At 35.6% G+C, this 25,745-nt stretch overlaps 4 protein-coding genes across 4 annotated transcripts; all 4 read right to left on the bottom strand.

The window, feature by feature from the left end:
- Nucleotides 1–224: 224 nt before the first annotated feature.
- LOC104234038 (uncharacterized CRM domain-containing protein At3g25440, chloroplastic-like) lies at nt 225–4,368 on the bottom strand. The gene is made up of 4 exons (XM_070147733.1): nt 4,216–4,368; nt 3,677–4,001; nt 1,578–1,985; nt 225–1,469 (listed from the first exon to the last, which is right to left on the bottom strand). Exons 1-4 carry the CDS (start codon nt 4,332–4,334, stop codon nt 930–932), a joined length of 1,392 nt encoding a protein of 463 aa, XP_070003834.1. The 5' UTR covers nt 4,335–4,368; the 3' UTR covers nt 225–929.
- Nucleotides 4,369–6,126: 1,758 nt separating this feature from the next.
- Nucleotides 6,127–7,030, bottom strand: LOC138872123 (calmodulin-like protein 3). The gene has a single exon (XM_070150166.1). The coding sequence runs from the start codon at nt 6,684–6,686 to the stop codon at nt 6,231–6,233; it is 456 nt and encodes a 151-aa protein (XP_070006267.1). The 5' UTR covers nt 6,687–7,030; the 3' UTR covers nt 6,127–6,230.
- A 1,540-nt stretch (nt 7,031–8,570) lies between these two features.
- LOC104234034 (uncharacterized) lies at nt 8,571–15,326 on the bottom strand. Its single transcript, XM_009787522.2, has 2 exons — nt 14,749–15,326; nt 8,571–8,920 (listed from the first exon to the last, which is right to left on the bottom strand). The coding sequence occupies exon 1, from the start codon at nt 15,244–15,246 to the stop codon at nt 14,752–14,754; it is 495 nt and encodes a 164-aa protein (XP_009785824.1). The 5' UTR covers nt 15,247–15,326; the 3' UTR covers nt 8,571–8,920; nt 14,749–14,751.
- Nucleotides 15,327–17,267: 1,941 nt separating this feature from the next.
- LOC104234033 (serine carboxypeptidase-like 20) lies at nt 17,268–23,033 on the bottom strand. The gene is made up of 14 exons (XM_009787521.2): nt 22,775–23,033; nt 22,530–22,675; nt 21,362–21,438; nt 21,150–21,272; nt 20,845–20,947; nt 20,717–20,754; nt 20,540–20,641; nt 20,331–20,411; nt 19,991–20,233; nt 19,747–19,812; nt 19,517–19,638; nt 17,960–18,073; nt 17,811–17,856; nt 17,268–17,538 (listed from the first exon to the last, which is right to left on the bottom strand). Exons 1-14 carry the CDS (start codon nt 22,927–22,929, stop codon nt 17,455–17,457), a joined length of 1,500 nt encoding a protein of 499 aa, XP_009785823.1. The 5' UTR covers nt 22,930–23,033; the 3' UTR covers nt 17,268–17,454.
- Nucleotides 23,034–25,745: the final 2,712 nt, after the last annotated feature.

The following is a 25,745-nucleotide window of genomic DNA, read 5'->3' as shown; positions in this document are numbered from 1 at the left end:
TCAAAAAAAAAAAGAAAATTGAAAAAAAGAAAAAATTTCTCATGTCCAAACGGGCTCTTAGTTACTAGAAGAGTTTGGTTAGGGGAAACTAGGGGTGACAAACGGTCGGGTTAGGGTCGGATATGATACAGGTCAAGAACATGTAATAAAAAACCCGAATAAATTATCCAACCCGACCTATATTTAATACGGATAAAAAAGAATTAACCGGCAGATAATATGGGTAATCATATTATCTATGGCTTCTTGAATATGATCACTTTTGGGAATTCTCCCAAACTTGAAAAATCTCCAATTTGAAGGTTTACAAATGTAAAAGTTAAACCTATTATTCTAAATGGATAATATGGTTCTTATCCATATTTGACCCGTTTTTAAAAAATTCATTATCTAACCCATTTTTTAGTGGATAATATAGGTGGTTAACTGTTTTTTTAAAAACAGAGAGAAGAGCTGAGATTTGAATTTTACACCTAAAAGAGTACTATAGTATTTCTTATCAGCTCAAACATGTGAACTTCCACTCTGGATTAGGGACGAATCAACCCTTGGAAAACAATAATCCCATTGTGCAGGAACCCCAGAACGAAATTGCAGCTAACGAGTGAGTGATCCCAGTAGAGCTATGCTATTTAAGTTCGTCATCACTCGTCACCATCACCATTGGTCTTTATGACAAAGTCGGGGCTCTTGTTGAGAAGCAGTAAACAGCTGTGACTGCTCATTGTCTCTACTCAAGGTCCTAAGAGTTCTATTGACAGGGACGAGAACTGAACCAGATGACGAACCTGGATATAGTTGCTGCTACTTATCTGCATGCAAACTGTTGACCATTACCTGCTCACCATCCATCTAGATTAACAAATCCCACTAGGCAGAAGGAAACTCCCGATAGAGCTTCCAAGTTTTGGTAATGAATAAATCACTACTCATCTCCTCTTTTTCTTCAAAAGTGATACAGCTTGCAGAATCATTCTATCAACCTCATCAAGAGCTGGTGTATTGACATCTTTACCTGATGATTTCTCTCTCCTCGAGTTAGAAGATATCTGAAGCAAATCCTCCTCAAAATCATGTGCATCTCCATTGCCCTGCACTGGGAACTTTTCGAACACATCCAAGTAAAGAGGTTCTTCGATCTTCTCCTTATCCTCTTCCTCACAGTCTGTCTCAAAAATATCTGAAAGATCTTCAGAAGCCGAGCCTATATCTGTATCTACCATGGAATCTTCTTCTTCACCCTGCTCTTCATTTTCAACCACTAGCCGTTTGAGCTTATCAGATGCCCCAATTTGCTGGTCGGGACAGTGTGCAGGGCTAAAATTCTCAAAGCCAGTCTCTTGATTATTGTCAGGAGCACCAGTTTTGTTTTCAGCTTGCAATTGCAGCAGCTCGAGATCTTGCTCAAGGCGTGGAATGTATGTCTTAACAGCTCTCAAGGAATCTCTGTATTTAGATTTATCTAAGGCCTGTACACAACGCGCAATACCAAATAAGAGAGAGAGAAAAGATGGGGTTCATTCAGGACAAACACCAAAAAAATGCATACGCAAAAATTAGCAGACGAGTAAGAGAACCTTTTTCCTAGAAAGAGTACTTCTTGGAGACATTATCTCGGTTGGTGGTTGGGAGTAGTTTTTTCCCCTGTACATTATAATGGTGTTATCATCCTGGATATCAAGAACGATTCCACCACTTAATCTTGCAAGGTCTGCAGCAATTTCCTTAACCTCCTCCGGAGAGAATGTTTTCACCACCACTTTCAGAGTTTGGTGCTTCTTCCAATGCAGATGCATATTAAGTATCACACCCTGGTATATCCCACGTCTTCCAACTGGTACATAATTCTTGCACTTCTCCCCCATTTTCAGAAAGTAGAAGTGTTCTTCTGGTGTCAATATTTCTGGGTCGTGAGTAGCTTCTGATATCTCCTTGGGCTCAACTTTCTTCAGAGCTTCAAGAAGCCTTTCCTCTTTTTTCCGTGCCTAGAAAGATGAAATTTGCCATCTCATAAGAACTTGGATTGTACTTAAGAGTACACATTAAAGAGATGTAAACCTCATCCATACAACATTAAAATATTTGTGTTAAATCCAAAACTACCATTAGAGTAATTGAACATACAGTGATTTAAGTCTTTAACATATCTTGGTAAGCATATAGGAGAAGAGACTTGAGTTACAACAAATACTGTTCCAATTTGCAAATGACTCCACAACCAGCACAACTCGTATATCTGTCTGCAATAACTAGATTAATACCAACAGTCCATTAAATTATTCTACCTCAACAAAGATGTACATTAGGTACACATAATTTCTACTTCTGAAATGGAAAAGGGTAATACATTCAAGAAATAATATATTAGAACAGGCATATCTAGATAACTACTAGTCCTTTCACAAAATCTTTATTCAGAATAAAGAAAACAAACAAAAAGACCCACAATCTCTTCGAAGAAATGCGGCCTTAACTAAAAACAAAATATTATGAAACCAAAAGATCTATGTCGGTGATATCAACTAGTTGGGAATCAAGAATTATTTGTTGTTACACTTACATTTTCAGTGTAGGGATAACTGTGAGTGTTAAGAGAACCGCTAGGTTTATAGAATTCCTAATTTGCCTAAGAAATACATACTTACCAATTTTGGGACTGAAATGTTGTTGGACATAGTGGAATAGACATAGAAGATTCAATTAGCCGATCTTAATTAGGTTGAGATTAAGGTATTGTTTCCATTTTTTCCTTTATAACCGTGAAATCCCCAAGAGTCAAAGGCACACAGTTTGAAACTCAATAGATAATAGGGCCCGCCCCTCTATCTTTCTCCACTTAAATACCAAACTTTGTCTGTCGCAGAGTTCGAACCCGTGATGCGCACCTAACCCACACATCACTTGCTACACTCTTACTACTAGACCAAAGCCCGGGGTAGATTGAGGTATAGTCTATCGATCTATTCAAAGAAAATAAACATGCAAAGACAATTTAAAATGGAGTTGTCAAAAGAAAAGGAGGGAAGCCTGGATGCTCCGGTGAGGAGGTGTGAGCAGTTGGCTCTGGTGGGTATGAGAAGAGATAGAGGACGGCCTAAGAAGTATTGGAGAGAGGTGATCAGGCAGGATATGACACGATTGCAAATTTCCGAGGACATGACCCTTGATAGGAAGGTCTCGATTGCAGATTTCCGAGGATATGGTCCTTGATAGGAAGGTCTGGAGGTCGAGCATTAGGTTTGTAGGCTAAAGGGTGGTCGAGCTTCTCCTTTTTCATACCCTTACTGTTTTTCATAGCTCCGGACCTTATTTGCCGATTATTGTTATTGCATGTCATCTATTTTATGGTTTTTAGGATGCTGTCACCATTTATATGGTTTATATTGACGATACTGACGAATTGTCTCTTCTTGTTTTATTTTCATCTTTCTGAGCCGAGGGTCTATCGGAAATAACCTCTCTGCCCCATTGGAGTAGGGGTAAGTTCTGCGTACACACTAGCCTCCCCAGACCTCACTTTGTGGGATTTTACTGGGTCGTCATTGTTGTCAAAAGAAAAGGAGAATGGTATTTCAAATAGATTGAATTCGCCAAAATCTATGCAGCATAAGTATTTCAAACATCATGTTACAAAACTTCCACTAAACTAAGTAACATGCTTCGCGAAAAACATTACCTTGCTCAATTTGAAGAGGATTTTCTCCTCTGCAGTCATTCTTTGGAGCTCTTTCTTCTTCTTCCACCTGAAGAACTTCAACCACTTCACAACCTCTCTTTTACCTTTCAATTTCTTCCTCTTGATTTTATCTTCTTTAAACTCACCACAACTCTCTGCAACTGCAACAGCATCATTTCCACTGCCATTCGACGTCTCCCCGGATTTGCCACTCGTGCAGAAATACCGACCCGAATTTACCAATCCAATATCACACTTTTGTACTCTAAAATTTGGCCCAACTGTACCTCCTCTCTCAAATACCTTGCAGATTGCATTATAAAGACTACTATATCATGAGATTAGCACAACTACTATTTCGATCTAAGCACTTTTCAGTGTAAACGCATGAGTTCGAATTAACACACACACACACGCACACACACACACACACACATATATATATATATATATATATATATATATATATATATATATATATATATATATATATATATAGAGAGAGAGAGAGAGAGAGAGAGAGAGAGAGAGAGAGATACCTGGTTTGGTGGGGAGAGGAATGGGCTAAAACGGGTTGGAAAATGAAGGGGTAGAAGAAGAGACGTTGAAGCTGTCGTGATTTGCAGAGCGTCGCCGGAACAAAACTTCTTCCTAGCATTTTTCACTCTTTCAGGTGTCCGACGGAGGAACTAAGCAGGCCTTTTTGAGAGAAAATGAACAAGGTAAATGAGCTGGGCTACTACAGTTGCACTAATGGCCCAAACTATCACTACCTTTTAGTATAAAGTGCACAAATAGCCATTTCTAGGAACCCCTATTTAAGAAATAACCGAAACTTATAAAGTTTAAAGCTTAGCCACCTTAAAGTCAACTTCATACCGTCGGGTGAAGAAAAAGATGCAGCAGCACGTAGGGGTATACATAGGTCAGGTTGGTTCGGATTTTCTAATTACCAAACCAAACCAATTGTATCAGGTTATTAAATCTAAAGACCAAACCAAACCAATAAAAATCAGGTTTTTTAATCTTGGTTTTTCTCTAGTTTTTCGGGTTTTCAGGGGTTTTTTCTTCCATAAAGTCTTCATAGCACAAAATATAGAATTCGCGCTCCAATTATTTCTTTAATCCTAGTAAGATAGAACTATATAAGGTGTTTTTCAACAAAATAACATAAATATGAGATGAGTCATGACATTGTATTAAAATACTCAATAATAAAGATAATAAAATCGCATAAAATACGTATTATTAATAAGCTATAATGAAAACAAACATAATTTAAAATTACTAATAAGTTGCTAAAATAAGTACGACCAATAAGTACTATTATTTACATAACTAAACACTAAAAGAAAAATAAGTTATGCATTTTATCTAAACTACGAAAAAACTAAAAAATAGATATTCAACACTATTTTCATTCATAGTATAATTGAATTGAATGTCTTTTATTAACATTAGTATTGACTTGATATTGGTTTAGGATTTATTTGAGTTACTAACATTTATGAACTATAAAATTTATTGGAGCATCCAAAAATTATAAGTTTAAACTTGAAATAATACGCGAAAAAGATAAAACTATGAAAAAGCTTAAGAAATATTTATAAATTACACTACAAAAAATATCATTATGTATTAAACATATTTAAAACTTCTATATATATATAATGTCGGGTTGGTTTGGTTTCGGTTTGACTTTTTTTAGTTAAACCAAACAAAACCAAATATGGTCGGGTTTTTTTCCAACACCAAACCAACAAATCATAGTCGGGTTTTTTTTCTCGATTTAACTCAGATTATCGGGTTGATGCGATTTATCGATTTCATTTGTACACCCCTAGTAGCATGTATGAACTATCTGAAATTTGCCAAAACTGGCCATAACTTTAAATAATTTTTAAAATTTGGATAAGTATTAAATAGGAGTGCTCAAAGAGGTTACCTAGTGCCATTTGTACGATCTTTTGCACATAGTTAATTGGCACAAATAGCATAATCGGATGATGTTGGGAATCAAGGTTATGGCACTGCAGTTTGAATTGTAGCAACATTATTGGGTAATTTGTTTACATTGGCATATTGTGCAACAAATATGATTTTGGTTGCTAGGAGTGTCAACTTTAGCTCATAAAAATAGGGAAATTTTCATCTAATCCAAACTTATGCGATTCTGGCTACTTATTCCTTATCGGGTCATTTCGGATATAGCTTAAGTTGGCTAATTTAAAAGCTTGGACTAATTTTAGCTACATAATGCAAAGCGTCCTTGATTTGTTTTCAGGGACTACCTCTCTTGATCATAGATATAAAGGAACGACTCTAACTTGATTTGATACTGAAATATAGTTAGTTGAACGATTGATTTTAAAATTTCTTTAAAAAATATTATATCATGACACGATGAAACCGAAAAAGAAAAAAAGTCGAACAAGTATTTGATCTCAAGATTGAAGAAATATGACTTGCATTGATTCATTCAAAATCCACATGTTACAAAAAGGGTAGCACTAGTTATATATCCTTTTCTTTTCCATTTTTCATGTCATAAAATTCATGAGTTCAAGGAAGCAAATCCACCCCCTTTCATCATTTGTCTAAATTCCTTGAAATCAACCATTCCATCACCATCCACATCCACTTTCATTATCATCCTCTTACAATCTTCTAAAGTTTTGCCTTGTTTCAACCCTAGTGAACCCAAAACTGACCTCAATTCTTCCACTGTAATATATCCATCACCATTTTGATCAAACACATTAAAAGCTTCTCTCATATCCTCTTCTTCATCCTTCTCGTCCATGATAGTCTTGTACAATCTTCCAAATTCATCTATGTCTACGTATCCGTCTCCGTTTACGTCTATTTTTTCGATCATATGGACAAGTTCTTTCTCCTCAATGTGTATTCCCAAGTTTTGTAACGAGATGCTAAGCTCCTTTTTTGTAATATTTCCGTCTCCGTTACGATCAAACATTTGAAAAATTCTTTGTAGTTCTACGGAGTCCATTTCTTGGATGAGATAGAGCTAGTAATAATGAAATAAAGGAAATTACAAAGAGAATGATTTAAACCTTTGTTGGTTTTATTACAAAAGGAAATGTATTTGGGTTTTGGTCAAGATCTATGATCTTGAATGATATAAACGAAAGAACAAAGATGGAGAAAAACAGATATGGTTATAGGACACCCAGTGATTTGGTTGAATGAATGAATTTTGTTTGAGGTTCTCTTATAATATAAAATAACCTCTCAAAAAATATAGGACCCTACTTTCTTGGTTGGTTTTATGACTTTACTATCTATGTAATTAAGACTAAAGGCACAAGGATGACCTTTAAAAGGGTCTCAAAATTGGTGGATATCTGTGAAAGGGTATTATATGTGGATCTCATGTCTGTGGACGTGAGGTGAGATATGGGGGGGAGGGGTGGGGTTTGGTGGTGGTGGTGGTGGGGGGGGCATCAATATGGATTGGACCACTTAAAATATACTAACAATAGCATCCAGCTAAATAGAGGTTGGAGAAATTGATTGATTCAGCGATGAATTCGTCATAAGTGGCTGTTGGATAAATTGAGAAACTATGTAATGAATCTGATATTGAGATACTCCTTGGTTTGTGGCGGATGTTTTGCAAATATTGATTGGATAGCACTTAGCAGACAGAAAGACTTTTGCTCTCCTATCTAGAAATGTTACTATTGAATTTAAGATGACACGTGTGTTCTGATTTGTCTATGTGGTTGTGTTTGTTTGCGAGAAAGTATTCCTGTTTAGGGGGAGAGACACACTTGCGCTACTTCGGGTAATGGCTATAAGGAAAAATCGAAAGAGAACTATACTCAACTAAACAGCTAAACCCATAGGATATTCCACCCCATGGGACATCCGATGACATCTCATTATTGTGCCAGCACAGGCCCAACGTGATTTAATTGTAATATAAATATAACTGGATACGGATTTTATTTGACTTGTATGAAACGGATGGCTGCGGTTACTTTTATGTCTAACATAAATTTTTTTGAATTTGGGTGCTTTTGTCAAAAGCATTTTTATCCTACACAGAGCATGAAATGTGAGTTTTCTACTTTATTTTTACCTTTGCAGAGGAGATCACACCTGGAGTTATATAACAATAGGCGTGGCTAAGAAAGAACGGAAGGAAGATGCGTTGGATGCAAAAATAGAAGCCACATTATCTAATAGATTTAATGACTAAATTGCCCTCAAATCTTAATTAAATTCCACCAAACACACATGTCGAAACCACTAGCTCTTCTAAAGAAGAGAAAAAGAAAATCTGCAGTCACAAAACCAAAGAACCAAAATGAAATTTGCTAACCCGGAGAGATATTTCGAAATCTAGTTCATTAAATCAGTTGATATATAGGAAGCAAGAGAGGATAACAGTTTCTATCACAGCCCACGGCCTTTCAATTGGCATGGAAGCCATTAATAGATTTCCAAATCTAATACAGTTAAGTTCCAGTAATTATTCATTCCATTGTTGAATTGTTTGCTAGTAATGCACTCCGACTAAAAGCACTAACATGGACTGAACTCATACCTTTTTAAGTTATAGCCAGAATGAATCAAAATCAATATCTGGATTCTGGAGGCATTTAATTACAACTCATAGACTGACTCATACTCTCTTCAAATGACAAATATTTTACCTATTTCCTGAAGTTCTTTCTCTGCAGATATTCTTTACATACTTAAGGGAGGGGGGTACCCAACTAAACAGCAATGGACAACTGGAATTCATATCAACCTATTGACCACTGGACAGTTCCACAATAATTTTTATGGGAGATAGAGAAGTATAAGAATGTTTCAAACTGTGTGTCCTCCAAGATTACGAAACTAAAGATCTAATGCACGAGTCTACATGAAATGAAATCTCATTGCTCTTACAAAGATATTGCCTCAAGACATGATTGGTTTTGGATAGAGTGCTTTTGCTCCAAGTATTCAGAAAATAGAAAGTAGAATACTGAAATAGATAAGCACCAGAACAAGATCCCAAGCAAATAAGAAACTCAATGAAAAATTTGAAAGCATATTATAAGTTGCTATGCTAAAATGGTTGATGAGATATGCCAGTACAATTCTTTCTTGCAAGCTTGTGTCATCAGATTGAGTTGATAAATCCACCTAAGAAGCTGACCTATTTATTTCCCAAATCCATGGTATTGCAAAAAGTAGAATCAAACTTTGAGGAGTGGGTAATGTAACCTGCAAACACAGCAGCAGACTTTTATTTGCACAGGAAAAGAATCTTATAAAAGAATGGAGCTGTTACCAAACTAGTGTTTGTTATGGCTTTGGTACCAGGCTAATTTCCCAGAGATGGACATCGTCTATACTTGGCCTTTGTTCAAACAGTCCACACCTTCAGAGAACAACTCACCTCCATCCCTCATATTTTCCTTTTTATTTTGTATCGAAGAACCAATTTCTCACATAAAGCTATCATGGTTCTTATTTCCTATCTGTGTCTCTCTCTCGTGAATTATGTCTATGTAACTTAAGTTTTTGCGAAATATTTATTTTCAACAGCTTTACTTTTCTGTTAAATCTTCGAGATTCTTGATCAGCACTGTCACAAACTAATGAATTACCATGATATATCCTAAAAACTTGATATAATTTTATATGATGCTGAATGGGACCATCGTCTTGATTGCAATTTTTTTTCTTCTGAAATACACAGATAAATTTCCCGATGGGAAAGTACAACAGAAAGCCAGTGATGCTTTTGCAGAGGGTACTCCCCAAGAACTAAGCCTCCAGAAGCTTCTCTAAGAATGACCATGATCATGCTTTAAGACCACCAAACCAAGGACAAAAGTGCGACAATTGCAAACAATGTTGAGGTCAATGGGAACAGAGAAGCTTTGCTTCTAATAGCCTGTTTGGCCAAGCTTATTTTTGGCCAAAAGTGCTTTTTTTTTGCCAAAAGCACTTTTGGCCTCAATTTGAGGTGTTTGGCCAAGCTTCTGGAGGGAAAAAAAGTGCTTTTGAGGAGAAGCAGATTCAGTTTTGGAGAAGCAGAAAAAAGTAGTTTCTCTCCAAAAGCACTTTTTGAGAAGCACTTTTGAGAAAAATACACTTAGAAGCAGTTTTTTAAAACTTGGCCAAACACTAATTGCTGCTCAGAAGTGCTTTTCAAACTAATTAGCCAAACACAAACTGCTACTTTTGAGAAAAACACTTTTGAAAAAAAGCACTTCTCAAAATAAGCTGATTTTTGCAGCTTGACCAAACGGGTTATAAAGCTACTTCCACTGGTGGCTTAGAAGTAGCAGATTTAGAAGCTTCTCTCTTCCCCTTGACCTCAGTTTTCAAGATTTGCAAATGTTTCACCCATTTGTTCTATGGTTGGTGGTCTTGAAAGGATCATGGTCATTTTTAGAGAAGCTTCCTAAGCTCACTCTTGAGGAGAACTCTTTGCAGCAACAACACTGGCTTCTGTTGTACTCCCCCATCAAGAAATTTATCTTTGTAGATCTGAAAAAAAGTTTTCCTATCAAGACTATGATCCCGTTCAACACCATCAGAAATTGGATCAAGTTCATAGATTATATCATCATAATCAGTTTAGAAGGTTGGTTAGGAATCTTCAGTATTTAACAGAAAGGGCAAGCTATCAAAGATAAATCTTTCCCTTGAAAATCGAAGCTACATATACAGAGTTCACGAAACCGAGAATTTATTTTTTAGTATGGGTTTTTAGACGGGTAAAGAAAGGAGTGAAGGAGGATTTGGATAAACAAGGTTGCCGGGAAGTTTCCCAGTTAGTCAAGAATTTTTGCGGTGATACTTTGCTCTTCAGATTCATAGAGGCTTTTATAGTAGCCTCTTCAAGGGTGGGGTTGAGTGGTTTCATAGCTGGACGGGTAATATTTTTGAGAAGGAGCTGGAATGGTAATATAGCCGTTATGACATCAAGTTTTTCACAACTCGGAGAGGATTTCATGGGATTTGGGAAATAAAGCATTAAACGCTGATTTCAAATGAATTTGAAAATCCATGGCAATTTGGTCTTTTTGCTAAACTGGTCTTGACTGGATTGGACTTTCATTTTTTTTAAGCTTTTATAAATAAGATAACTTACTTAAAATATAGTGTTACATGTGATAACTAAAACAAATGTTTCAAAAAATAGTAAATCAATATTTATTTAAGTCTAATAAATTAATAAAAGAATAATACTCAATTGTAGTAAAACGAAAATAGTGGTAGGGTTGTAAATGACACCAAAACATATGGTAATGGCAAAATAACCATAATTGTGAAAATTGCAGTGATAATAGTACCAAAAATAGAGTTGAATAGTAAGAATAATAATAAAGTCTTAAAAATGATCAATATGGTTGTAAAATAAAATAATTATAGTCAAAATAATGACAATAAAATGTTATAGTAATTAGACAGAATAGCCTAATAAACACTTCTACTTGTCCCGCTTTGTCATCCCGGTCCCGATACTCTATGAAGTTTCATCCAGACACTCGTAGTTTTTAAAATACATTACTTTAAACCCCTCCAGCCTCGCGTGTTCTTCAAACACATGATGTGGATGACACATCATAGTCCGCATCAGATTTTTAATGACACATCATTTTTTTTACTTTAATTTCAAAAATATAATTTTTTTCCTTTTTTTCACTCCACTCCTCCCCACCCTTGACCACCTATCGCTATTTTTAATGCAGAAACAACACCATGATTTTACTGCCTTTACTGGCGGGAACACCACAGTGGACAACTAAAACCCACCATTTTCCAACTTTCCATCGTCCATCTCCCTTTTGGAGATTTTTGTCAAACACTGCTGCCCCACCACTTCAAATCTACCATGTAAATCACCTTTGAACTCCTTTCCTCCTTTAATGCTAATGCACCACCACTGAAATTCCTCAATATTTCCATATGCCCACACAATTTTATATTGTACACTTCACCTAATTTCACAAAGACCTTCATCAACCACTCTTCACCCTCCAAAAACGCTGGATCTCTAACACCTCACCATAAATTGCCTAAAAAATTATATTTTCAACTTCTCTCATCAAATAAAATTCCACCATTAAATATCTGCTTCACCACCTGAGAATCTATTAGTCCTAAAATGATTGTTACCCAAACCAGATTTAATACCGCCAATAGACATAGATCTAATTCATCTCAAAAACATTGATGGTGGTTATTCTTCAAAAAGATTTACTACTTTTTTTCAAATATGGACTGAAGGTTTGTGAAAATGGGGAGGGGAATAACCGGAAAGGATTAAGGGGAGAAAGAGAAAAGAGAAATGGAGGAGCGGTGGGGAAAGAACGGGAAAGGGGAAGGGTGGAAAGAGAAAAAGAAATGGGGGTGGGGTGGGGGAAAGAAGAAAGAACAGATATATTTTGTTTTTTTATTATATTATTTTTGTCTTTTACTTCTACTTTTACTTTTTATTTTTTCTTCTTATTTTAATCATTTTTAGTCTAACTTTTTTGTGTTTACTCTCGTTATACGCATGAAGTTCACGCATTTTGTCCAACTCGGTCATGAAGTTGCCACATATGCTTGGTCAACGGTCAGAGGGGTTTAAAAACTACAAGTGTCTGGATGAAACTTCGTAGAGTATCTGGACCGGGATGACAAAGCGGGACAACTAGAAGTGTTTCTTAGGCTATCCTGCCTAGTAATTATAGTAAAAATTACGAATAGTATAGTAGATAAAATCTTACTAATAAAGAAATTTGTGTAATTATAGGAGCCCAAAAGAAATGATTTGGAAGAGGGAGAGACGTAATTGGGTGTACACACACAAGGTGCAATAGCACATGGAAAGTACCATCAAAGGAGAAACTCTACCTTTTTTTTCTGTCCAAGAGCCATCATGGGAAAACTCTACTTTATTGAGGCACAAATGATACAACCAAGAACTCGGCTGGAAGATCATTTAAATTAGTATTAGTTAATCATGGAATTTGAAGGTCTTACAGTTACTTTTCGACAAGATTTTGATCAGAACTACTAACACAATTTTTCTGGGAGAGATGTACTGATGTACATTCCAACGAAAGTCCAAAAGAAATTTGAGTGAAAATCCATAAGCCCTAAGGTATTCATTAGGGACTATCCTGAATCCAAGGTTTATCACCTCATTCTTTATGCATGTACTACGATTAATACTAAAGAGTTTTAGGTGAATGAACACTTAAAGGTGGACTTTTGATGTCTTTCTGGCTCCTGAAATCAATTTTGCTAGTTCAAGTTTTCTCTCGAGCCTATTGCGGAAACTACAATTACAGGCAACAGACTTTAGCATACACTTCAACTTCTTGACCTAGTTTCTCACTGAACTATAGAGTTACATACTTCCAACTAAGTTTAAGTGCCTTTATATTCATGATCCGAAGATATGTAAATCTAAGTTGCACCACGAAAATATGGCTCAGTGAAAAGGAGGCTGATCTGATAGATATAAGAAGAAGCATTTCAAAGACAGATAGAGACATAAGTACGAGTAAAAAGGACTTGGAAGAAGATGCCAATATTCATTACAGAGAGAATTAAGTAATGAAGATATGGCTAAATTAGCACATATTACGGTAATAGACAATGAGTAGAGGACAGATATGCTTAACGCAATAAAAAATATTTAAGGCTGATGCCTTCGAGCAGTATTTCAAGAAAGAAGGCGGAAAGGCCAAAATTAAATAGTACTTTCAAGTTCAGAAAAGAATTGATGCATGCCTAACAGCGATGAAACATATATAGGTCTAAATAAGCCTTCTAGCAGAAGTGATGAGCATACTGGAGAATAACAGAAGAAAGCATACATCTAGAGCTAACACATGATGATGCTCATATCCTCAAACAAACAGTAAGCTGGAAGAATGTTAGGCAAGGTGAACAACTAATGGCCGCCTACTAACCACCTCTCAGAATGAATTTAGAATGACAAGTGATACTCTGTTACCTTTCTGAAAGCCTGCCACATATAAACTCTTTACCGGGGAAAGTCCCTTGTGCCCAAGGTCCCGCTTAGAGTCCTAGCCCTCCCAAACATGAAAATTGGATCTCTTTTCTTCTCAGACATAGCACCACATATCCTCCTGCTAAGGAGTTTGGCTTAGAATCCATGCAAACTGAACCAGGACAATTTCCTCACAATAGAACGAGTTCTTGTTCTTTTAGAAGGTCACAGACATAATCTACTCAGTAAATAGTAGCTAGTACGTACCAATAACTAATCCCCTTGCTTTAGAGGGTGAAGGACAATCTATTCAGTAAATCCTAGCCAATACATTACAATTAGTTAGAGGAACATCGAATAGCTCTCGGTGTTCAGTTGCAGCTGATCAGGCAACCAATGCTCAAGAATTCTTGTTGCTTAAACGATCAGGGACGTAATCCACTCAGAAAGTAGTAGCTAATACATTACAATTAGTGATAGGCGCACATCCAGTAGCACACAACATTTAGTTGCAGCTGATCCGGCGACAAATGGTCAAGAAAGGCTTATGATGTTTTCGACCTCCCACTAAATTTAGTAATAGCCTATTTCTCTAGTCACTAACACATTTTTACAAAGACATAAACATATTCTTTAGACCGTGTGATTGCAGAGGAATTATAAGCTCACAAAAATACCAACAATGATGCCTTAATCACTAATTCGTGGCGGTCAGCTATATGAATCTTTTATATTCATTCTGGTCTATCAGACCAATTTCATTCTAGTACCAGTAAATTAGCTTTTCCTCGTACCACCAGAGGCAGAGACAGATATTAAAGAAAACTCATAGCGGAATCGGGAAAGAAACGACCAAAGTTGTCACCTTTCATGCCTAACAAGTGCCATGAGTTCCACATCTTATTAACTCAAATCACAAAAGTTCCAGTTTCCATACTAAGAAAAATATTCACGCATTCATTTAAAACGAACAAAGTTGTCAATTCAGGCAATCAAAATTGCCAATCAAGTACCATAAGTTCCACATATTATTAAATCAAACCACTAAAGTTCCAGTTCATAGACTTCGAAAAATATTTAATTTCACCTTTTATGGAATATCCCATGGCTTAGCCTCGGGAATTGCCACAACCATTCCTTGAAGCTCTTGTGAGAGTACCACCTGACAACCGAGCCGCGAATGCTTGTTCAAAACCCTAGCCCTAGAATTCCTCTTTAGAACATACTGTTCATCGTAGGAAGCTTCTGGAAGCTTCTCGAGCCATTCCTGAGCAATGTGCACCTCACACTCGGAAGAACACGCGTCGATGTCTTCAAGGCGATGAGAATCCGGATCAATTAACCCGTGGTTTGTCAGGGCTTTGAGGAGTGTTTGACCCGAGAGTCCGATAATCTCACGTTTATGGCCGTCCGGGTCAACGGCGAAGAGCTTGACGATCCGATCGGAGACTTTGGCGGAACCGCAGCGGGATGGAGATGAGGACGCGGTGGCGGAAGATCGAGCGATTGTAGCTCTGAAGGAAGAAGAAATTGAAGGGTTTCGAGCGATTCGTGAAGCGAATCTCTGCAGATTAGCGATAGCCATTTTTTGAAGTAGGCAAATGGAGACTTCAGAGAAAATGAGTGATTTTGAGTGGAACGAAGGAGGTGGAGAAAATGTCAAAAATAACCCCTCATGTTTGAGGTAGGTTTAAAATAGCCTATTTAAACAATATTTTTGAGTACTTTTGGTCCTTAAAATTTATCAAAAGTCAAGATTTTTTATTTCCATCCAATATTTAATAGACTCTGACCGTTAATTAACCGTGAAAAAGGAAATATTGGCTACAGCCACATGTTGGCAAACAAAATTTTAGTAAAAAGGAGGTTGTTGTTTGGATTGGATGATTAACATTCTCTTTACGGGGAATATAATAATTTAAGGCTAAATGTTATATGACTTGCTAATATATTACTCCTTCTGTCTCAATTTAAGGTTAAATATTATGTGACAATATTCTAATTTCAAGAGTAAAACAATTATTATTTGATCGTAATTTTTTCATATGCCTTTTAAGTATTTCGAATTGTTAATTATCGTGACTTATAGTACTTTTTACGTAGTTTACAAATATCAAAATCTTATTTTGAGAAACTTAAAAATTTACGTCTAAATACTCGGTCAAAATTAAGAAATTTGAATCTCACAAAAATGGCTTAAATTGGGACATAGAGAGTACTACTTTGTTACTAAACTTATCAGCATATTAACCTATGTTTAATGTAGGCGCATTTGTTAGTTTATAACTGACCTAAAATCTAAATGTATAGATACTTATTATACAATGGGGGATCTTTTGCAAATACCCACCCATCACAAATTAGTTACCCATCTCTACTAAGGGCGGAGTTAGGGGTTCACCCGAACCCGCTTCGCCGAAAAACTATACTATACATATAAGACAAAATCTATTTTTTACCTCTATATATCATGTTTTGAATCCCTTTGGCATAGCCAAAAGCATAGCTTAGTGGTCAAGGGGATCAAAATTTTTGTAAGGTTATTGGTTCAATTCCCATTGGCTATAATTTTTTAAACTTTTTTTCTTTTTTGAACTCTCTTAGCGAAGATCCTGCCTCCGTTGCTGGTCCCTACCCATAAAGTTTTTTCCCTACCCAATTTTTTTTAATGTCCAGCCCTTCCAACCAAATAGTCAAACTAAGCTACCAAATGCCCAGCCCTTGAAGGGGAATCTTGGCGTAACTGGTAAAGTTGTTGTCATGTGACCAGGAGGTCATGGGCTCGAACCGTGGAAACTGCCTCTTGCAGAAATGCAGGGTAAGGTTGCGTACGATAGACCCTTGTGGTCCGGCGTTTTTCCGAACCTCGCGCATAGCGGAAGCTTAGTGCACCGGGCTACCCTTTTTTAAGCTACTAAAACCAAGCCAAGCCAAGTCAATTCATGCCAAGTAAACCAAACTAAATCAAGCCAAGCCAAGTCAATTCATTAAATCAAGCCAAGCCAAGCATTCAATCCAAACCAAGCCAAGCCAAGCATTCAATCCAAACCAAGCCAAATCAAGCTATGTTAAGCCAAATGTGTAAGAAAAGTGAGATGGATAGGTAGCTTGGGTAATTAGTTTTAGTTGGGTAGGTATATGCTGTAACTAGTTTTCAAACGGGCAAAGAAGGGTAATTTATTGCTCAATGGGTATTTTGCATAAATTGCTTTTTTTTAAAACATAAGCTCGGAGATAATTATAGTTAAATAAATTCTTGATTGCATCATTAGACTAAGAAACAAAGATTACCCTGTGAAGCGTCGTTGCTCAAACTAAAAAAAAATCTGTTTTATTTAGGGTTTTTATTTCATTTTTAGCCCGCACCAGAAATTATTCATATTCGATAGCCGAAAATGTATATAAAATTTGTATATAACATACAAAATGTATATATACAAAAAAAATATATTTTTTCGGCTATTATTTCAAAAAAAGCTGTACAATATCATTTGCCCTTTATTATTTTATTCTGATATGAGTTTTGTTTCATATAGTTTGTTTAAAACACCAGTACAACAGTTTAGGAAACGAATTTGCATGGAAAGATGACGAAAATATGCTGAATAATGGAGAAATTGTCATTTGTTATTGCAGGCTTGAGATTTATCCATTTTTACATACATGGTAAAAATCCAATACTCTTTTCCTTCTTTTCTTTATAGAAAATTCTCCCATTATGCACAGGAAAAAAAGAAAAATTCTGTATTTCTGAACCAATTGGACTTAATGTCTATTTCATAAATTCATATAATCATATGTTCTTGCCCTCTAGCCAGCGCGCATAGAACGCCAAGGCCTCTCGTGGTTTGTACTCTGGCACGGTGTGTCCAGCTCCCTGAAAATTTCGGAAATTAATTAAATCAAAGAAAGAAGGGGAGCCTTGGTGTAAAGTTAGTGTCATGTGATAAGGAGGTCACGGGTTCGAGCCGTGGAACAGCCTCATGCAAAAATGCAAGATAAGGCTGTATGCAGTAGACCCTTGTGGTCTAGCCTTTTCGCGGACACCGTACATAGTGAGAACGTAGTGCACTGGGTTGTCCCTTTTTTTTTTAATTAAATCATAGAAAAAAAAATAGAAAATGAAAAAATTTCTTGATATGAACATACCTTAATAGTTAGAAAAATGAGGTTGTTGTCATACCCTTGTATGTAACTGCACAAAAGGTTTAAGCATTAAAAGTGGATTTTTTCCAGAAATGCAATACATTAGAAAAGTAAAACATGAAAGGAATTAGAAGATGAAGATACAGACTTACCCTGCAACTTGTTCATTTACATACCAAGGCCTCCATTCATCCACAATCTTATATCCAAGTGATCTTGTCCATTTTTCTGAACCGGTGAATGGTACACACATATCGTGATCCCCACTGCAAGAAGTTTAAAAAAATGAATATAGTCGTTTTGCTTATAGGATCAAAAAAGATATTGGATAATTTGCATTCGAGGGTTTCCTTGTTTAGTAGTACGAAAGTAGTTTTACTGTTAAGATGTTTAATATTAATAAAAACATATCAGTGTTTGAATGGGCGTTATGGCAAAGAACAAGAAGAAAACTAAGTGAAATTTGTCCAGTAATAACAAATGGTGCCTCCACAAGTTGACATTAGATCCAACCTAGTAGGAAGCAATCCGCCAAAAGCAACCAAAATATTACTTGGTGAATTGGGCGAAAACTTGAACTACGTATATACATACTTCCAAAAAAAGGTAAAGCCAACAGACATATAAAAACTGGTGCTATTGCGCCTCCAGTTCCTGCTTTGTCAGATATACTATGAGGAATGGCATGTATCGGCGGGAAATATCATTCTGGCACAATATGAGGCGGGGCGGATATCGAATTATTTCAGGTCCAGGGTCACTAACAACATGTACCTTATGCAGCCTAGGATCTCCAGCTTTCAGTTTCTTACAGTCAATGCATAATCAACAACAACAACAATAACAACATTCTGGCACAATATGAGGCGGGGCGGATATCGAATTATTTCAGGTCCAGGGTCACTAACAACATGTACCTTATGCAGCCTAGGATCTCCAGCTTTCAGTTTCTTACGGTCAATGCATAATCAACAACAACAACAATAACAAACCCAGTGTAATCCTACAAGTGGGATCTGGGGAGGGTAGTGTATACACAGACCTTACCCCTACCTTAATAAGATAGAGAGGCTATTTCCGGTAGACTCTCCGCTCAATGAAGTAATCAGATATCTTAAAATATCAAACGCATTTTCTTTGGATATCGTTAAACAGCCTTTGAATAGTCAGTAGATTTTGCACAGGGTTCCCAAAAGCTAGTGCTTATTTGATAAATCATAGCATAAGATTTTAAGGATCTTAAAATCATAAATAATAAGCACATAAAAAGCATTCTGACAGTTTGCAACCTGCTAGATAGGAATGCAGAATCTGCATCAGCAATGAACTATCTTGGGAACAAAAATCAGCACAGTTTTAAGCCAGTAAAAGTAAAAGCAAATCCCTAGTAAAGTGATCCAAGATTCAAATTCATTAGTATTATACAGCAACCAGTAACTAAAAAGTCCATATGTATCACCTTCATCACATATAAATCAGAAACTAAATTGATACTGCCCCTGTTTCGTTTTGTATGATGGTATTAGAGGTGTAAGATGCTGGTTTGACTTACATACTGTAACACACTCTATTAGCGATTGAAGAAGAAAATGTTGAAGTAATGGTTGAATTAGAAAAGAAGCCGGGTGCTTAAACAATAATATACGAGTAATTCAAAAAGGATAGAAAAATGCATAGAAAGAAGCTAAGGACTTTGTAATCTGTTAAACCTGTATATGAGTGCTCGATATCCCCGAGCTGTGAGGTTTTTGTGATACTTAATCATGCTTCCGGAATCATGAATTAGATGTATTTTGCCAGTGCATAACTCCCAGGGACCTGTGACAGTTGTCTGTTGTACCAGTAACACTAAATCATAAATCTCCAAAGAAAAAAATTCTTCGGATAAAGGTAAATCACCATCTTTAAATCAAGTACAGATGAGAAAATTGTCTCTTACTTCTTTGGCATGAATTGCTTTACGAACTTCTTCATTGTTGAGCCATGCAGTAGCAACACGATCATCCTGCATAATTCATCTCAAAATCAAGACATGAATTCCTCAAAGAGGGAATAAAATAAGCATAATAAACTTAAAATTTACAGCATCGAAACATCCAAGTTCATTCAAGATTAACAGGATGGTTACCATATCTACCTAGAAATTTGTTGAATTTTTGGATATGAGAGTATTTGTGTCTTACAGTGCAAGGGACATGGACGCCATTGAGAATCTCCGGCCAAGTTGGGACATGTCCCTCTCTTACTGGAGCTCTAAAAGGCCATGCGCGACCAAACATTCTTTTTCTGACAGGAAGAGGCCTTTCTGTCTCACCTAGTTTACGAAAGCTCATTGGCAATCTTGAGTTACCAGTGGAAATTACAGTAGAATCTTTACTGTGGTAACATGGTTCTAAAATGTCATACAAGTTTAGATCCACAACATCCTGCAATATGTGAGGAAGGTAAATTTGGGTCAATAAAGCAGTGCAATGAATTGAGTTGTCGACAAAATGAATCAAGTATGACAGTGAAACATCTTGCCTGATCAACTTGGTTTAGCTTGTCTGAACAATTATTACTCGCTGGTTCATAGAAATTTCCATTACATAGAGTAGTAACTTCCTGAGCATGAAAATTGATAATCAGAAACCAGTTGCTAATAGACAAAGAGCCAATGATTATGTTTTTACTGATAATTCAGAAGTCAAATGATCCAAGCACTTAAAAGTTAAACAAGGAGAAGCAAATACCTCAAACAATTCATCCGAAATGAGGCCCATACCATGTGCAAATGGAACAAGAGCATTACCGTCTATTATGTCATCTGTCACGCCATTTCCCACCATGTAACCCTGTGCAATAGAACATAAAGAGTTTACAGCCCAAATAACCAGTTATAACACACGAAATCTTGAAATGATATATACCTTAAAGTTGATAACAGGCATTACTCCAGCATCAATACCTAAAGAACATAATTAGCAGCAGAAGGTTAGTTTACTTAGCTCCCCTGCCCACGACCAACCAATACATGTTCATTTAAGATCCAGATTACCTTTTGCTACTTCATAAGACAGTGTTGGCACATATATTCCAGCATAAGACTCTCCAGATATGTAAAATGGATTCTTGAGAAACTCCGGGTAGATCTCAAACCACTAGCGATAATATCATTTAGTAGAACCATGAATGAGTCTAGAACGATATAGAAAATAAACGAATTTTATTATTAGGAAAAACTATCAAACTTAGAACTCCGCCTATGTGAGCTACTCACGTTGCCGGTCCAAAGACCGGAAGAGAGGAGTATTGCGGTAGGTTGATAGCCAGCATAAAACTAGTCAGTTTCTGTAATGTTACCTTGAGGAGAAACGAGTGGGTATCAGATGCAGTCTTTAAGTCTCCTGTCTTGTAGTCAGATTCATTTCCCGAGTAAGAAAACCCAACGCCAACAGGAGAGTCCAGATATATTACACTGGAAACCTGAAAAAATCAAATATTTTCCTTATATACATAATGTGTGCCTAATGAATGCAAGCATATGATCAAGTAGAATTAACACAAATAATAACCTTGGACCAACTGTATGGATTATTATGCAGAATAGGCAGGCTCTCACTTGTCTTTCCCAACTCAAAATTAAAAGGTCCTGCAATGTAAAGAAGTACCCTTTCTTATTTTAGAAAGCAAGAAATATTAAAAAAACTTTTTCTTATGATGAATGAGAATTAGCAACTGCATCTCCATAGATCTTTTAATTTGTCCATGTATATAATCCCAGTTCTCACAAGTATGAACTACATTTCCAACTAACAGCTTTTACTTGAGCTGGTTAAAAGAATTTTCAAATCTGTCTAAGAAGAAGTCAACATTTTTATGACAATGGCAAAGTTTGTCAAACACGCAGTTTTAGTTCACCTATTATCTATGTAAAAGATTAAAAAGAGTGTTATATTTGACTGTATACAGAAAAACTTTGACACTATCGGATCACCTAAAACATAACTATCACTATCGGATAACCTAAAAAATAACTGTAGGTAACCACCCGACCATAAAAGGATAACTATTGTAAAAGCTAACTATACATAACCGTTCACAAAAATCTCCATGATCTAGGACCACTTGCTTGCATTGTACTATTTGGTCCATGTAACGGAACTGATAATATTCGAGATTATGCAGGATTAAACACAAAAGATCTTTTTTGGCTCTCTTTAGCCCTATGTCTCTTCCTTTTCCTTGGGATTGGTTCTTGTTTGTATTTTGTATTCTATCTAACTCCTCATTTATTTAGGAGCTACAAATGTATTATTCATTTTTGCTGTGATATTCATGAATGGTTCAGAATATTCATCTTTGGACCATAGGAGATGGGATTACTTCATTAGTCTGTATATGTCTTTTTATTTCACTAATTTCTACTATTTCATATACGTCATGGTACAAGACTATCTGGACTACAAGATCAAACCAGATTATAGAGCAAGATTTTATAAGTAATAGTCAAACAAATCGAAATTCATTTATCAACAGATTTTTTTCTTCCATTTGAACTGATTTCAATAGTCCTTTTAGTTGCACCAATGGAACCAATAACCTAAAGAATAAGGCAAGTTATCCGCTACAACATGTGAAAATACACTGATAATTTAAAAATTCTTTACCCTAAAGATTAAGCAAACACATTATTACTACCCCATTCAAAGTTCGCAACAATGGTAGGAGTAAAGTTCATACCATGCTCATAAACAAAGCCATCAAAACTTGAGCAGCCAGGTCCACCATTGAGCCAAAGAACAACTGGATCTTTTGTTGGATCTTTTTCAGACTCAACAAAATAATAAAACAATTTCTTACCATGACTTTCATCTATGGTAACATATCTGAAAACCCATTTGAAAAAAAAAATATCAGACTAAATACATAAATCACCATAATACAAGCAAAAGTTCAGATTTTCTTAAAAGAAAAGAAATACAAACCCAGCATAATGCTTTGACTGGAAAGTGCCATTGAAGCCAGGAATTTGAGTTATTAATGCATTTTCAGGTACCCCTTCTATTAACAGAAATGAAAATGCCAAGAAACTTAACAATAATATATTATAGTGTAAAAAATAAGAGTTTTTTCTTGCCATGTTTGGTATGAGAAAGCTAAAGAAAAGTGTTTGATGTTTCCTCAAAATAACACAAAATGATGGGTTTTATACTTTGATAAAATGTAGTGTATAATCATAACTACTTGATCAATTTGATCCTTTCATTGCTTATAAGGTAAGATTAGGAGAGAGTGACAGAAGATAAGGTGTACTCTTTTACTTTTCAATATATAGTAAAGTCAGTTTATATAAGAAATTAGTTGTTATCTGATCGTTATATTGTGTATTATAGTTCAGAGGTTTTTAATACTAAATTGGTAGTACTGAAAATAATTGAAGCTTTTGGTTGTTGGTATGAATTTATTAATGAAGATAATCTGGTATTCAATCATTATTGTTGGGAGTTTTATGAGTTTTTCTTTTTTTAGTTTTCTCCGGTACACGCATTGGAATCCGACTATATCTGAATTCGCAGTCGAGAGTAAGTGCACCGCGTAGAGCCCCATTCGGGGGAAGTACGCCGCTTAGAGCCCCATTCGGGGGAAGCGCTTCCTACCAAGAATTTTTTCATACACAGGGCTCGAACCCGAGATATTTGATTAAGGAAATAGATGGTGGGATTTTTTATTGTATCGCTTGCTACTGCATATACTTCATTGGTTCAATTTATTCTATAGATTCAATTTCATTTTGTGATAATATTTTTTATTCAAAAAGAATAACATTTTTAAAAAAAAAATAATTTAAAACTTCTCATTTTATCCGTAATATCATACTTTTATGATTACTGCATAAATTTATGGCAAGTTTTCTTTATTTCTTAATGTCTTTCTCAATCAAATTACGTTACATAATTGAACGTATTTATTTTATTGTCCAGAACATTAAAAGCTCATAGTACGTACGATTCCTTTTTTAAAGCCAAAAAACTTGTTCTGATTTTTATATTACAAATTTATTGGAAATCTAACAGAGGGATGACTGTACATACCACATCATTGTGCATCAGTCATCGATATGTTTCTTTTTATTTTTTTCTGTAAGAATTCCACTAAGCAAACTATTTTGAAGTTCATTAGTACTCAGCTTAGGACACTTAAATCGTCGAAATGTCATACTTTAAACCACAATGTAATTAATTTGGAGAAAAAGAATTGGCGTATGATTTATTCATGCACTTTTATAGGATTTATATCATTTGTCTTTTATAGGCCATTTAAACAAATACTTATAATAATCTTAATGATAAGAGTATTAGTTTACATTACGTTTATGTGTTATTAAACGTCTCGCTTGATTAATATTCTACTATTTGAAACAGTAATAAAGATCTAGAAAAAATAAAAATAACAAATGACTTTTGTTTCAATATTTTTCGATTTAAATTTAAATATCACTACAAGACTCATAATAACTATGTCCACATATGACTACTTTTGTGTAATTCATAACAACCAAAAACCTCGAAAGAATACTTTTTATAGAAAAACATTCTTTCTACGTTAAACAAACCAAAGGACCATAAGTTATAGTAGGATGTGACTTTTCCTTGTTTGAACAATTAAAATCTTTTGATGACGATTTTCCGTAACAACTTTGGCACTTTTAGTTGGTACTTAGAATTGAGTCCGGAACAAAAATGTGGTTCATTTAGACTCAAAGAACAAAAATATAGGGGAAAAATTGCATAGTGGCCAAAATATATATATATATATGTGTGTGTGTGTCGTCTTTTTAAAAGACGTTATACCTTAACGGTCGTTTGGCCAGTTAAAAGACGTTATATATATAACATTTTTCACTAAGACGCTATATGTATTATGTGGGCCCACAAATAATTCATCTGGACATAATTGACATAACAATAATTGAACTGGGTATAGCGTCTTAAGCTAAGACGCTATACATTAAATAATTCACCCCCCGGACTGGTTTTTGTCTTATTTAAGGGCGTTAAGGATTTTGTAAAAATCCATTCAGAACTATTCTCAAGTCTTGTGAAAATTTTATTTGTTAAGTTGTTTTGCATTATGTCATAATGTCTGAAGAGCGAAGAATTAGGGTTTCATTATATTGGGTGAGGGGTGAGGTTGTGGTGGCGAATAACTCAGTAAGCTATAATTTATCTCCACGGTTTCATGTTAAGTTGCCACTTACAATGGAGTATGATACATTGGCATCGTTGTTATGTAAAAAAAAAATAAGTGTGAACAAACGTTCGGTGAATCTTAAAATAACTGAAAGATATTTATATTCTGTGACTCCGCAAGGGGTTGCTTGTTATGCTGAGTTTAACATCGAAGACGATGAAACTCTAAGAGATTTTTTGAGGACTCTAGATGAATACCGAAAATTTATTGTGATAAAAATATTGGAAATATATGTCAAGGCTGAAGGCGTTCGCAATAATGAGGTTGCACAAAGTAGGGAAATTCCTAAATCATTGGGTGGTTATTTTGGAGCAGCTTTAGTCGAAGAGGTTCCAGCTGAAAGAGTTTGGCCGGATCTAAACTTATCTCCACGGGTGAATGAGGAGCGAGGAAATAATTTCTCCCCTAGTATACATAATCCACAAGCCGAGTGGTAAACTTCAATTTTTCTTTGTGTTATAATGTATATTTTTGTGTATTGTATTTGTATTAACACTCATATATTCCACGGGGGTACTGACAAGATATGAATTTTACAAGTTATGAACCAACGGTCAGTTGGAATATACCTAGTTTTGGTGTGTTGGATCATGGTGGTCCATATGGAAGTCAGCATCAACAAGATAATGTGCATCATGAGATATCAACACATTATAATTTGTAAGTGAATGTATAAAGTTATATGTATTGTTTGGACCAATTTGA

This window comes from Nicotiana sylvestris, chromosome 6 (genome assembly GCF_000393655.2).
Source record: "Nicotiana sylvestris chromosome 6, ASM39365v2, whole genome shotgun sequence".
Lineage (NCBI taxonomy): Eukaryota > Viridiplantae > Streptophyta > Magnoliopsida > Solanales > Solanaceae > Nicotiana > Nicotiana sylvestris.
This window is presented reverse-complemented; position numbering and strand designations above follow the sequence as displayed.